The sequence below is a fragment of the Lactuca sativa genome, chromosome 1 (genome assembly GCF_002870075.4).
Source record: "Lactuca sativa cultivar Salinas chromosome 1, Lsat_Salinas_v11, whole genome shotgun sequence".
NCBI lineage: Eukaryota > Viridiplantae > Streptophyta > Magnoliopsida > Asterales > Asteraceae > Lactuca > Lactuca sativa.
The window spans coordinates 160465138-160479822 of record NC_056623.2 but is presented as its reverse complement, the minus strand read 5'-3'; the positions used below and the strand labels follow the sequence as shown (position 1 = coordinate 160479822).

At 35.9% G+C, this 14685-nt stretch overlaps 1 protein-coding gene and 1 long non-coding RNA gene across 2 annotated transcripts; one reads left to right on the top strand and one right to left on the bottom strand.

Annotated features, from left to right (window-relative positions):
• The first annotated feature begins 5894 nt into the window (after nt 1-5894).
• Nucleotides 5895-9221, top strand: LOC111885263 (protein RETICULATA-RELATED 4, chloroplastic). The gene is made up of 8 exons (XM_023881531.2): nt 5895-6579; nt 6712-6780; nt 6901-7032; nt 7679-7732; nt 7819-7863; nt 8383-8522; nt 8775-8900; nt 8992-9221. Exons 1-8 carry the CDS (start codon nt 6049-6051, stop codon nt 9038-9040), a joined length of 1146 nt encoding a protein of 381 aa, XP_023737299.1. The 5' UTR covers nt 5895-6048; the 3' UTR covers nt 9041-9221.
• Nucleotides 9222-11576: 2355 nt separating this feature from the next.
• LOC122194502 (uncharacterized) lies at nt 11577-13918 on the bottom strand. The gene is made up of 2 exons (XR_006183238.2): nt 13594-13918; nt 11577-12994 (listed from the first exon to the last, which is right to left on the bottom strand). It is a non-coding gene; the product is annotated as an uncharacterized LOC122194502 (long non-coding RNA).
• Between the last annotated feature and the right edge of the window lie 767 nt (nt 13919-14685).

The following is a 14685-nucleotide window of genomic DNA, read 5'->3' as shown; positions in this document are numbered from 1 at the left end:
TATGTCACAAGGTTTCCATACATATAAAGAACGTCGAAATCCGAGTTATAACGAAGAAGTTATGGCCCGTCGAAGTTTTGCGACGGAACCGACACGACACCGGGAAGCGTAAACAGTGAATTTACGATAGAGCGATATTTAGCCTTAGCGATCTAAATGAAAGACGTAGAATACGTTAAACCGAGAGCATCCATAAAAAGAACGCCCAAATCTGACTTCGTATGAGGAAGTTATGATTTTTCGAAGTTTTGGCTTAGCAGTGTACAACCCGAAATTCGAATATCAGATTGAGCGGTTTTAGCCGACACAACCTAAAATAGAATTGAATATCTTGTTATTTGTAGCGTAACGATAAAAAGACAGACGAAAACAAACGTCGGATGAAGAAGTTATGAATTTTTAACGGACCAATCCTGTCCCGGCCTGTTAAAAATATAAAATTTAAAATAAATTCAAAAATAGCCGACAGAGTCTAAACAAAAGTTGTAGAGTACGTTCCCGCCTTCGCGTGCATATAAAGAATGTCAAAAACGGAGCTCGTATGCAAAAGTTATGATTTTTCTAAGTCGGGAGGGTGCTGTGCGAGTTTGGGTGACGTGGCGCGATCACAGCCGTTGCTTCCTGCCCAAGGCTAGCCACCAGATGGTGACATGTGGCACATTACGCCCAACGTAATTTTGAGTACGCTCAGTATAGCCTTTACGCTTAGCGTAATTTTTGAGTACACTCGGTGTACTCGGCGCTGGCAGTCTATAAATAGAGGCGCAAATCTCCCATTTTCTTCACAACTCTTCACTTCTTTCCTCCCAAATACCCCCAAACCTTCAAGGTTTTTCCCTAGCACCTCCAAGGTGTTAGAAGCAATTCCCGAAGCACCGGGAAGCTCTGAGAGGAGGAGCCTTTCGGCTCGTGAACGCTGCTCCAGCAAAGCCCGGTTTTCGATAAAACCCGTTGTAAGTGAGCTACGCCTACGCTAGCTATTTTTAATATAACTTCTAATTAATTATTGTAATGTTATTAGGTCCTTAAAATAATTATTTGGGCTACTATTATGAGTTATATTGAGTGTTATTTAACGCTTATATAATAGTAATAATAGTCAGACTATTAATTTGTTGCGGTTATCGTTAGACTAAACCCTAGTGGTATTAATACTAGGTTTTATCGAAGGAAAATTGTTTTGAGAGTATCGAAGCGTTGTCCGAGTGCTGAGTCACCACCTTTCAGGTGAGTGCATAGTTACTTTCAGCTTACACATATATATGGAGTATTTTATATAAATTACGTGCTATGTGTGCATATTATCTAAATACTTGCTATCTATGCTGGGTGAACGATTTTATACACGTTTTAAATGATTTAAACTGTATATTTATTTTATATCTACGAAAATGTTGGGGTAAGACATGGGTAGATGTAATAGATGAAATATGAGTTGGATGATGAGTTGAGAGGTGAAATAGACCGTGAGGTGATGGTGAGAGGTGGACGATGTGAGAAGCCTTTTTCCCAAATGATGGCCTCGTCATTCAGCAGAGTATGGACGAAAACCACGGACTATTCTAGACAGTCAAGTGGAACACTAGCAGGCTCGCAACCTGTAGGTGTTGTAGCGACGTGTTCACCGGTGTACTCTAAAAACCCATTGATATGTATTGCGAGTGGACTCTCGAAAATGATACTGTTAATAAAACCCGACAGATGCGCCTAAAGGACTCTACAGGCAGAAGCGCCTAATAGAGAACCTCATAACCCTAGCAGATGCGCCTAAAGGACTATTCCGGCAGATGCGCCCCATAAAGAATGTCACAATTTTGGCAGCCGTGCCTAAGTGACAGAACTAGCAGTTGTGCTTGACAGATGTGTCATTTACAACAATGGAATTCGTACCTATTCCTTAGGATACTCCTTAGGAATGAATGAACAAGAAATAGCTGATTCTTAGGGTAGATCTTTAAGAATAAAGAAGATAATGGGGACGGATAATTGGGTTAACTGTTTGATGATTAAGCATAATAATTATATTATTGTGGGTTGAAAACCCTATGTACTCACCAGGTTTCACAACCTGACCCACTCAGTTTGTTTACATCACAGGTGTCGATATGAAGTGACATTACACTGAGAGATTAAAGAGATGTAGATCACTAGTGTAAATAAATGTAAGTCTGTTTATGCTTATGTTCCTGTATTGACGATGACATCCCAAACATTTTAAAATGAATAAAATATGTTTCTTTGAAAATGTTTTGATAACGTATTTATCGTATTTTTCTGGGAACAAATTCCGCAACATTTTTATGAAAAGAAGTACTCTGATTTTTATAAAGCATAAACAAAATCGGTCTTTTCTGGCCGTGGAAATGGGGATGTCACAATGGAACAAGTTCTTATACCATTTTTGCGTAAGGTACAAGTGTGGTCACAAAAGTGTGTAAGTGTGTGTGTGTGTGTGGGGGGGGGGGGGTGGTTATATGCACTGATTTGAGCAAAAGACTAAATAATAAGTGAATAATTGATTAAATAAGATAAATTCAAGATTTGTAAGTACTCCAACTCTATGCAAGATAAATTAGGAATATGATTCCATAGGTGAAATGATATTTGTTCAATTTTATCTAAGTTGGTACTTGGAAATGCTAACAAGCTCTAGCACTTCCCATTCACCACATTGATTAACCAAAATAAGCTCTTTGATTAATCCTAACCTTGCCAATCTAATCTAAACAAGCTCTTAAAGTTAGGTTGAAAGATTGCATTAAATTTTATGTGAATGTTCCCAACAACCTTCAATACTCCTCACAAGCTCGGGAGCGTAAGAACGTGTGAATAAGGTTTACACTAAATTCAAAAAATCCCGCGCTAACCAATCAAATAAAACCCAATTAATAAGTTGGGCCATTGTAGTTGTTATTAATCGAGTATATGAAACGAAATCAAAGTTTATAATGAATTATGAACATGAGATGTAAATATGATATGTATGGCTCGATTACACTTTGCACAAGATAAAGAGAGAAAATAGAGAGTACAAGTCGAAGAATCCAAGAACTACTCTAACTCTAGTACCCTTCCCATATTTACAGGGATAACAAAAGCGTACAAAAAAAATATAAGGGACTAAAACATTACAGCTTCGATACAAACATTGCCCTTATATGAAACATACAAACTAGCTTTCGACACAAAACTGACCTAGACAGACTTCGACACCTTACAACTACATTCAACATCAACAACCATAAACCAAAGCTCTGAATCTCATTTATCTGTCCAACTCCCAGGGTAAAAGACCATTTTACCCTTTCCTCACTTGGCCCAATAACCAAGGCCCAACCCAAAAGCTCCAAAAGCCAAATATAGCCCAAAATCCTAAATGGCACCCAAAGCCCATTATGGGCCCAATCCAAGAAGGCCTAATGTCCAACAGTAGCCCAAAGTCCAAAAATGATCTAATGCCATAGAAGTTAAGGGTCCAAGCCCAATCAAAACAAATCCCAAATAAACCAAGCCCACAAACTCCATCGGCCCACTGATTAGCATATGCTCGACGTACCAGGCTTGTACACCTGGTGTACGCGATTGATCTGGAGATGGGGCTCACACCCAGTACGCTCAACGTACTAAGGAGTACGCCCGACGTACTGGCCTAATTCTAAGTCCTTATTCAAAAGTCTTAACCACTTAAGAACTTAACATCTAATCCTCAAACTAACATCATATTAAGGCCTTAAACCATAAAGTCAAAGACTTTAAGCCCTTGCATGGCTAAAAACATCCTAAAGTCCAATTCTAGCATCTTAAATCCATTAAGAAGAACATCAACCTTGCATGGTTGAGCTAAACCCATCAAGTTATCATTTTTATGTACAAAGGACCTCAGAAAAGCATAGATCTATCATCCCAAGCTTCTGGAGTAGCGCATACCCCCAAACAAGGCTTAAAGGACCTAAAAATGCACAAATAAAGCCCTAAACTAGACCTAATAAAAAGAACCATCAAGTTAGAAGCTTTATACCTCAAATGGCTTGCAAAGTTGATGAAGATCCTGGATCTTCAAGCTCCAAGAGCCTCACCACTAAACTTCACTTCCTTTAAGGGGCACAAAACACCACAAAAATCACACAAAGGCTCACAAAAACTCAATGAAGATTAAGGTTTCGTTCGTAGGGTTTGGAGAAGTGGAGGCTGACCATAAGATGGTCCCATGGAAACATAAGTTGTTTAAATAGGGCATAAACCTTAAAAATTAGGGCTTGCCCCCTGCTTAGCGTATACTCAACGTACTCCCACATACGCCAAACGTACGTGGGTGCCTCCACGTCCAATCTTCGAACCAGTACACTCAACGTACTCGACCAGGGATAAAAGTGAAAAGAATTTACAATTAAGGGTTAAAAGGAACATACCTATAAATTATGAATGTTACAGAGAATTAAGAGGTTTCATCCTCTCTCCAAGTCTTGCATTTTGGAACTCATTCTTGATGCTTAAAGTGTTGCTTATCTTTAGACATATTTTGGTATATGTAAGATTTAACTCATAATCATACCAAAAACCCACTAATTTCTACTCATTTAGCAACCATAATATAAGATTTAACTTATACTCATACCAAAAACCCCATCTTTCTCCTTCAAGAACCCCCAATATAACAATTTCTTCATTTATGACTTTCACGCAACAATTAAAGTTATAATAAATTTACATGTTTTAGTATTTCCACATCACATTAAATATAATCCATAACATATATAAATAAAAAACAAACAAAGCTAGTCAATTCGAAACCCTAATTTCATATGCAACACAAATTAGTACAAAGGTGAATCTGCTGCCCAAATGGATAATTAACAACTCTATTTTGTGTCCCTTCTACCACATAGTCGACGAGTCATAAAACCATATTTTCATTAGGTGTTCGATTGCAACAGAAGTGATTGCGCTTTAAGTGGTATGTTCATTTCCCATATGATGCGAATCATATAGAAGCATTGGTCTAATGAGTCAATAAGAAAGATTCTGAAAAGAGCAAGAGAACATGATCATTGGTCTAGCCGTCTAATGGGAATGTTTTGACTTGTAAATCCCTTTTTAACGAGAACTCGTCAGCTTAACCGACTATACCAACAATAAAAAGCTAAAAGGATGTTTGAGATTGTTTTTCAAAACAACTTATTGACTTATTGACTTTTTGAAAAAACAATATGTCGAAAAATATTTGATAATCTCACAAAGCATTTTTTGAAATAACTTTTTTTATTAGCTTCAAAAAAACCATCAAAAAAGATTTGAAAAGTATGTAAAAAATATCGAAGAATAGCACTAAATTAAATTACTTCAAAGTGAAGAGCGATCAAAACTTGAAGATATTTTTCAATTTAAAATTTTAAAAAGAAATTCACATATAAAGACATGTCCTTCCTCTATACCATCACCATGTGACTTATTCGTCCCTTCCTTGCTTCATGACCATTAGCCCCATTGCCTACCCTTCGTTTGTCTTCATCCCCTTCGACTTGGCATTGACAAATGACAACCATCCTTTTATTTTATTTATTTATTTTTTTTTATTCAACATATATAAATCAAAAGATAATTAGACTAATTAATATTATTTTCTCACATTGGATTAAAATAACATCAACCACAAAATCGAGTGACCTCTTAACCATTGTTTATATTTTGATACCCTATTTAATACCTTCATGAAAGTTGAAAGACATCTTTGACATTTACCCTCATATTTCTCCATGAGTCGTCTACAAAATCTAATATTAATATGATTATGAAATAACTAATTGAAAGATGAAAGGTCAATTCATTGTGACATTGTTTTCTATTTTTGTAGTTGGAATGAATCTTTATATATTATGTGGTGCAAAGCAAAGCAAACCAAACTACCAAAGGGTAAAAGGCGACGGTTGACCAGAAAAAGATACTTCACTCCAAACAATGGCGATGATCCTCCATTAACACACACACACCGATACTCCAATTCTCTCTCTCTTGACAGCAAAGAAGAGAGAGAAACCCTCTTTCTCTCTCATGGCAGTCACCACCTCCACTCCCATTCGATCTTTCTTTATCCAATCACCGAACAGCCACCACCGCCGTCACAGTCACCACCGCCACCATACTCCCCTCAATCTCAAAATCGTCACCCAAACTCGCAAAACCCATCTCTCTTTTACACTTAATAAGCTCCACAACCGTACTCCCCCACTAACAATCGCTTATTCCGGTGGAAATGGCGACGACGGTGTCGGTGGAACTGGAGGAGGAGGAGGTGGTGGTGGTGGTGGGGATGATGATGACGCAGGAGAGAAAAACAAATCCGAGGCGTTTCTTGTACTAGCTGAAGCTGGGAGATCGTTGGAAAGTATTCCAAAAGACATTGCGGCATCGATCGATGCCGGAAAGATACCCGGATCGATCGTGAAGAGGTACTTGGAACTGGAGAAGTCCGCCGTGTTCCGATGGTTGCTTCAGTTTAGTGGGTTTAAGGAAAGATTGCTTGCTGATGATCTTTTCTTGACTAAAGTTGGAATTGAATGTGGTGTTGGCATCTTCACTAAGGTTTGTTCATAACTTCATGTTCTTCCTCTGTCAATTTACTTAAATTACGAAAATTTAAGATGGATTTAATATTATATTTGTTACAAAGGTCTCTAATTTCTCTCTTGTTCTTAAAAAATGGTGGTGTTGTAGAGTGCTGCAGAGTTGGAAAAACGAAGGGAAAATTTCACCAAGGAGCTCGATTTTGTTTGCGCTGATGTGGTATGTGTTTTGATCTGTAAATTTATTGTAATTTGCGTTAACAAATTTGATGTCTTGAAGAACTTAATTGTGAAAAAAATTTAGAAGCAATAATATGGTAATAATAAAAGTTTGTTTCAGATAATGGCGATAATTGCAGATTTCATGCTTGTATGGCTTCCAGCTCCTACGGTTTCTCTTAGACCACCGATTGCAGTCAGTGCTGGAGTTGTTGCCAAGTTGTTCTCTGGATGCCCCGATAATGCTTTTCAGGTTCTTCATTCTTTTTTAAACACCTTTCACTAATTTATTATTTCTCTCTTCAAAACTATAATAATTTATGTTTGACAAAAAATTGCAATGACTGTGGGCCACACTATCTGATTTACACTTTACATAATGCTTTTAGGGTCGACAACATTGATATGTTTGGTCTATCAGCTGAAATATTAGCTTTTAAGGTCGACAACATTGATATGTTTGGTCTATCAGCTGAAATATTAGCTGTTAAATAAAAAACTAGCTGATAGCTGAAAAGCTAACCGATAAAAAATAAGGTTTGGTAACAATAGCTGAAATATATAAAATTACATAAAAGGACATCTGAGAGTATGTGTTTCTATAATTAATTAAAAGGTGTATTTGAAATTTTTTAAAAAAGCTCTTAAAAAGTTAGTCTAAGTAGCTTTTCAAAAAACAGCTTATAAGGTACTTTTTGGCTTACCAAACACGACAACATAAAAAACTCAAAAAATAAGCTAGCTGTGGCGCGCCAAACACAACCTAAGTCTGTTTAGGGGTTGCCAAAATAACTTTATTTATTTATTTAGAAATTGACATGAGTTTTTATGCTATGAGTGAGGTTGTCTGTTTGGTGACTATGTATCGAGTTAAATTGACTATTTTACCCCATATACAGGTTGCTTTGGCTGGTACATCCTATTCATTCTTGCAGAGAATGGGAGCCATATTGGTATGTTTGTATGATGATTTATTATTTCATTATTATTTTTTTTTTAAATTATGAAGCTTTAAATCTTTTAATTTTGGTTTTTGCAGCGTAATGGGGCGAAGCTGTTTTGTGTTGGAACCGGTGCATCTCTTGTAAGTCATCGCCGTAAATATGTTCTAGTAAATTTTAATATGAAAAAAAGAAATTTTTTTGAATACTTTTTAATCGTTACATAATGCATACATCTTTGGCAGATTTAGAAACTATCTAGATTTAAAATCATGCATAAAATACTGAAATTATGTATCTAAATTAATTATGAGATTGATAAAAATAGAAGAAAATTGCTAAAATAACACGAGATTGAAGGAGGGTATTTACGTCTTTTGTATATTTTTGTGTGGACAAAAAGTTAAGATTTTTTGTACTAGTGACATATGTGCGAGTCCAATACATGTTAAACAGAGTACAAATAGACCAATTCTATCTATTTTATAGGTTTTATATATGCTTCTTGATGCACTAATGACGATTGATCAATAAATTATCGTAAGGTAGAAATTGTGAAATCTTGAATTTTGTTATGGTGTGTAATACAAGTGATAATCATTCATTTATACTTTTGACTTTTGAGTTTTTGTTTTGTAATGGAAGTTATATTTTTATATCAGGTGGGAACTGGTGTAACAAATTTGTTGATAAACGCAAGGAAGGCCATCGATAAATCTTATGCTGTTGAAGCCGAGGATCTCCCCATTTTATCAACAAGTGTTGCTTATGGTGTCTATATGTCGGTTTCTAGCAACCTTAGGTATACATACTTTCATACCACTCTTTAACTCATCTAAAATTTTAATTTTATAGATTTTTTTAAGGTGTTATACTAGTTATAGCAGTGAAAATTGCTTTGTATTTAGATTACCTCTATAATTGGATAGAATATTCAACATAGAAGGATTTAATAGGAAGAAATTGAAGTAGCATCCCATGATTAAATATCGATGGAAGAACATTGCTATATTAATTCTGTACATGGTTTTGAGTTTTTCTTTTTATTGTACAGGTACCAAGTATTGGCAGGAATAATCGAACAGAGAATGTTGGAGCCATTGCTACACCAACAGAAGCTCGTATTGAGTGCCATATGCTTTGCAGTCAGAACAGGCAACACGTTTCTAGGCTCATTAATGTAATAAATCTTGAAATTTCACACATTTTGTTACTAAAAAACTTATTTTAATCTCCTCCCTACTAATTCTTAATTATTATTTTCTCAACAGGTGGGTTGATTATGCACGTTGGATCGGAATTCAAAGGAGCAGGGAGTGATCAAAGGATCTTTGGATGTTTACTGTTGTTTTCACTATTCGGATTATGTACATGCAAGCAAGGGTACATGGTTAAATAATGATAATTTGTCATTTGGATCACATTTCTACACTTGTGTGATGGATGTACATTTGTTTGTAGAGGTTATTTAATGTATTTCATTGGTGAAACTTTCTTGTTATCTTATGGTATTTCGGAAGGTATTTTTTGCTATTTTTGATGAATTTATAACAATAACCGTCTTCCCATTATGAGAAATCACAATTCGAACTAGAGGTCGATAAGCACATGTTTGTCACAAAGACATGACTACAATAGTCTTGTTCCATCACATCACAACCTTGGGTTGATATTAACAAGGAATTTGTGTTGGGTTACCCTCTTTGTGGCTGTTGATCGTTTTTTTTAAGATGGTGCATTTTATTCCATGCAAAAAATAACAAATATAGTTAATGTTGCTCGAATATTCTCTTGGGATGTCTATCGTTTGCATGGTGTTAGGGGTTGGATTTTGCATCCAGCATCGTGCATCTTGAACACGTTTAAGATCTTGAATCTTTATTATCTAACAATTTTGAATCGTACTATTTTTTGTTTATTTATTTTATAGAGACGAATCAATTATGAGCAAATAAGACCAAATCAACCAAACAGGTCAATGAATGTTCAAGAGAAAAGATCAAAGATAATCCCAGATTTCTAGCAAAGTTTGTTGTTGCTTGCTTTGTATAAATAACAGATTAGATGACACAATAACATACACTATTTGACACTATTATTACTGATTACTCTTTATAGTCCCTTTTTTTGATTCTCTTCGACTTTTTGTAGTTCCCCTTTCAGATACTATATGTGCTTATAATCGTTATTAATAAAAGAAATAATTCCCTTTTAGATACTTTGTCACCTCCCGAGGTTTTATGTTGAAATGGTGGGTTTTCCTCGAAAGATCCCGTGTCGTTTGCTTTCTCTAATGTTCTAACATCTCGAAACACTTCACAAACATTACACCACTTAAACGAATTTGGTTAATCTAACTTTATTCATTTTTTAACCAAAACAATTTGGCGCCCATGGGGCCAATGGCATTTAAATCGACAAGAGTATTTTAATTTTTGGAGTAAATTACACGAATCGTCCCTCGCGCATGTGCCAAAGTGCACATTCAGTCCCTATTTTTAAAAATTATCTCGGACCGTCCCTTGGATGTTTTAAACTTGCACGCTTGATCCCTCGTTGGATTAAACTTACACACTTCATCCCTTACCATATTTAAAATGACTATACTACCCTTACTATTCTATTTTAATTTATTTATAATTCATTTTATATCTAGAAAATAGAAATTACAGCTCCTATATCTATCACCCTTTTCCTCTTCCTCTCATCAAGAAACATCCTCATCGCCACCTACCGAACCACCACCACCTCCGACATCGTATCACCGCCTACCGCCATCAATGGACCACAACCCCTTCTTTCTCCCTATCTTTCCTTTTTTTTCTCTGATCTGAGTACCAACTCTTCAAGCCTTCACCTTCATGAAACCCTAGCACCGTCACCACCACCTCCTTCACCATTAAGCAGATGGTCGTCGGTAACCTCTAGGCTGTCATCACTACCATTCTTCTCTGGTCCAGATCTCCTTAAAGAACCACCGTTTACCTCCAGCAAGAACTTTTTGTTTTCACTTTCAAAAACGAACCCTAAAGCTTAAGCTTTAAAAAGACGAGATTGGAAATGAAAATCGACACCAAAGCTTTAGGTTCAAAGTATCAAAGAAGAGAGGGGGAGAGGTGTTTTTCAACGGAGGTGAATGTGGTGAAATCGAACCATCAGAACACCGATGTTGTCCCCAACGTGCTTCAAGAAAACCCTCACTCAGGTACTACACCTTGTCGCCTTCTACACCTCGTCGCGTTCTGGATCTGCAACACCCCCGATTGGAATTCTGAAGAAATCTGCTATGTCGATTGGTAGTTGCTGCTAGGTTTATGGAAAAAAAAATATAGGGTTTTTTGGAGGCGATTAGTGGTGGTTTTGATTTGGTTGGTTCACGATCGGAATATTGGAGTCGGTCGGAGATGTTGCAAAAGTCGCCGGGGGGTGTTAATTGTGGATAGGAGATGCACTGAAGAAGAAAAGGGGTGAGGGGACGACCGGACGAGTTATCAACGTATTTAGTGGCTATTTCTTTTTTTAAAAGAAAATAATAATTATTTTATAATAAATGAACCAATATATAATTAATAAATAACAAATAAATCAAAAAATAAATCAAAAAGGAAATAAATAAGAGCAAAATGGTCTTTTTATGTACGGAGGGATGAAGCGTGTAAGTTTAAAACTAACGAAGGACGGTCCGAGTTAATTTTTAAAAATAGGGACTGAACGTGCCTTTTGGCACTTGGACGAGGGACGATTCGTGTAATTTACTCTAATTTTTTATCATCTTTGAAAATTTCCAGATGTTTATAGGAAAATGACATTCTCAAGTACGAGAAGTGAGATGACTCAGTAAGCTCATATCATGATCTCCAATAACGAGATATTCTCAATGTTTTTATAGACGAAACAAGAAAATGGGTGCCACATAAAACCAACAAGATGCTGCTTGAGCAAATAGAGAAGTTAAAATTTGAAATAAGAATACATGTTGAATCCATACCACCTACATCTTCATTCATGCGACCTAGGATCCTGAATTTTAAGACAGGTAGATCTTTAGAGAATCATATAGAGGATACTCTCCCTATGTAGGCTCCAATCATGGCATCATGGCAGATACAACGACCCCCAATGCTCGAGCTAACTCTCTCCAAGATCTTGGAAGAATTTCCAATACACCCTTTCAAACCCAAAAACGACAAGGACTCTTAAATTGCAAAACGAATAGCAGGATTGAGGAGGATGTGTTGACTTCACCTCCACATCTTCAAGATCATTCATATCATCCACACTTAAACAAAGCACATCTGTTTTCACAAACAACTCATTAAGTTTAAAGTCCAATACTTCACCTTTATTTGACATCAACTACAACGTGTTTCCGAATTAATGTTTGCTGTTACTATAAGATTCATCTCATTGTAGTTATCATCCATAAACTCAGACGCATTTCCAATATAAAGTTCTTCAAGTTTGACCAAAATTTTGAAGACACCCTGTCCTATACGAGGACCACCACAATAGCTCAGATCAAGTAGCCTTAGCCTCTTTAAATTTCTGACTGTGGAAGGTAACCATAGAATTAACAAAACTTAGCACTTCTAGATTCAACATATTTCCAATAGAACAAACATCCTTAATGAACATTCATGGAGATGAATTACTCGAAAGTTGGTGGAGTATTGAGGTGACGAGGGAAGCATTGGATACTTCATTTTATTGTATGATATAACCTGGAGCTTTTCCATTCCTTCATAAAAGTCTTGAGGAAACCTCAAAGACTTATCTCCATGCATAAGTTTAATCCGATATAGCTTGTTGAATAACAATTGAGTACTACCTCAACCATATAATTGAACATTTTATTTTCTTTAGCAACCTTCTTCGGTCTTTGCATCATTGTGGTCTTCCCCACTCCACCTATCCCACATAACGCTATCATGTGGGATGTGTTGTTTGGTTCAAGTGCTTTCAAGTAAAAGTTTTTTCTCTTGACCACTAGGAACGTTTTTTACTTTTGCATCGATCTTTTCTACTTCTTCCAACCAACTCTTAACTTGATATGAAATCTCAAGACGAGTTCTAATGTTCCTGTCCAAATGGTCTTCTTCAACTTGTCTTGCAGCATCCAACTCCCTCATTTTTCTACTCATATCCCTCACATATTTTGTGCTGGAAATGAGGTAGCACATATGTTTCTTAACAGGTTCCATAAGTGTCTCGGCAACTGGTTTAAAAATGACATTAACAACATCCATTGTTGGAAATTCTTACTCGTGTAAGTACCTACATAGTAACCAACAATTTGTGAGATGAAATTTGTAATGGATTGGGCATTTAAATGCATCCTATATTCATTCCATTGAGTAAGGTTTGATGTAATAGTAATATAAGTCCATCTCATAATCTAAAATGAATTTAAAGATAAAGCTTAAAAAAAATTAAAGCTAGATAATGGTAGTAATAGGAATCAAGAAAATGGTTTATCATTGATTAATTAAAAAAAAAAACAAACTACGATAATTTTAAAGAAGATGATAGCGATTACATATGTTAGATGAGTGAAGTCTTCATTTTTTCCATGGAAGACTTTAATACCATAGATAAAGGTGGATAGATCTTGATCAGCAGATGAAGGAAATGGGAAAAATATATTTTATGGGATACTGATGTATCAAATACCCTAAAAAGTAAAAAACTATAACCCAGATCCCTTCACAAAAATGGATTTTACAGAGGCACCTCTTCAATCAATCTCAATCAGAAAGATAAATATATGAGCAAGATGCAAAGTTACTGATTCTTTAATAGAGCCAACAAAGAAACTTAATTTCCTAGGCGATGATTATAAACAGTTTGCAAAGCAATATTTCGTAATGAGCAACCTGATACGTGTCTGGACTCTAGTGTGTCAAAAATAATCCAGCTACATTCAGAGGTCAAGACTCAAGAACCACAGCCCCTAGCCAAGCCCTCCTTTGTCGCAGAATCGTAGTGAATCGGAATTAGGAAAGAAAAAAGAAACGTTGGAAGTCGGATGAAATGACTGAACGGGAATGAGATTAATTAGGTCTTCGTAATGGAGACTATGGAGTGGTTCTGATTGCCGGGCCCTGATGTGTGCGTGCGTGCGAAAAAAAAAAATCCAGTCCATTTCATATTTTGGGCTAAAAATAGCCAATTGTTTGGCCCAGTTCGGTTAGTGGCCCAGTTATGCATTTTGCATAAAAGTTTACCCAAAACTATAACCAAATAATATTATTCGACTAAATTACACGAATGGTCCCTATGGTTTAGGGTAATTTATGCGTTTGATCTCTAACTTATTTTTTTAACTCGGAAGGTCATTATTGTTTGTTTTTGTTACACGCTTGGTCCCTGTTTAACCTAAAAAAAAACTATTTTGCCCTTGATATTTTTAAATATTTAAATAAACACACCCTAACCTCAACCCCTTCACCTTACCTTACTTATCTCACAATTTTTTTCTATTTAAATAAGTTTTTTTTGGCAAGACAATGACCAATCGCGTAACAAAAACAAACAGTAAGGACCAAACGCGTAACAAAAACAAATAGTAGGAACTTTTCGAGTTAAAAAAATAAGTTAGGGACTAAGCGCACAAATTGCCCCAAACCATAGGGACCATTCGTGTAATTTACTCATATTATTTCTAGTTCTCATATTTGAGATCTTACAAGATTGACTGCACATTAAAAAAGTAATAACAATTAAAAGGAGTATGATCTATCATTTGGTGGGTATTTTTCCTTGTTTTGAGGTTTTTCATATCAAATTAGTCGGAGGTCTATCGAAGTTCATCACATAGTTCTCCAAAGTCGGCTAGAGAGATTTTTTTTAAGTAGGTCGGAGGATTAAGTTCGGAAAAGTCAAAGTTTAAGGTGCGTTTGGTTGTGGAAAACTGTTTTCATTTTCTAAGAAAATGTTTTCAGAAAACAGAGTTTTCGTTTTAGTTT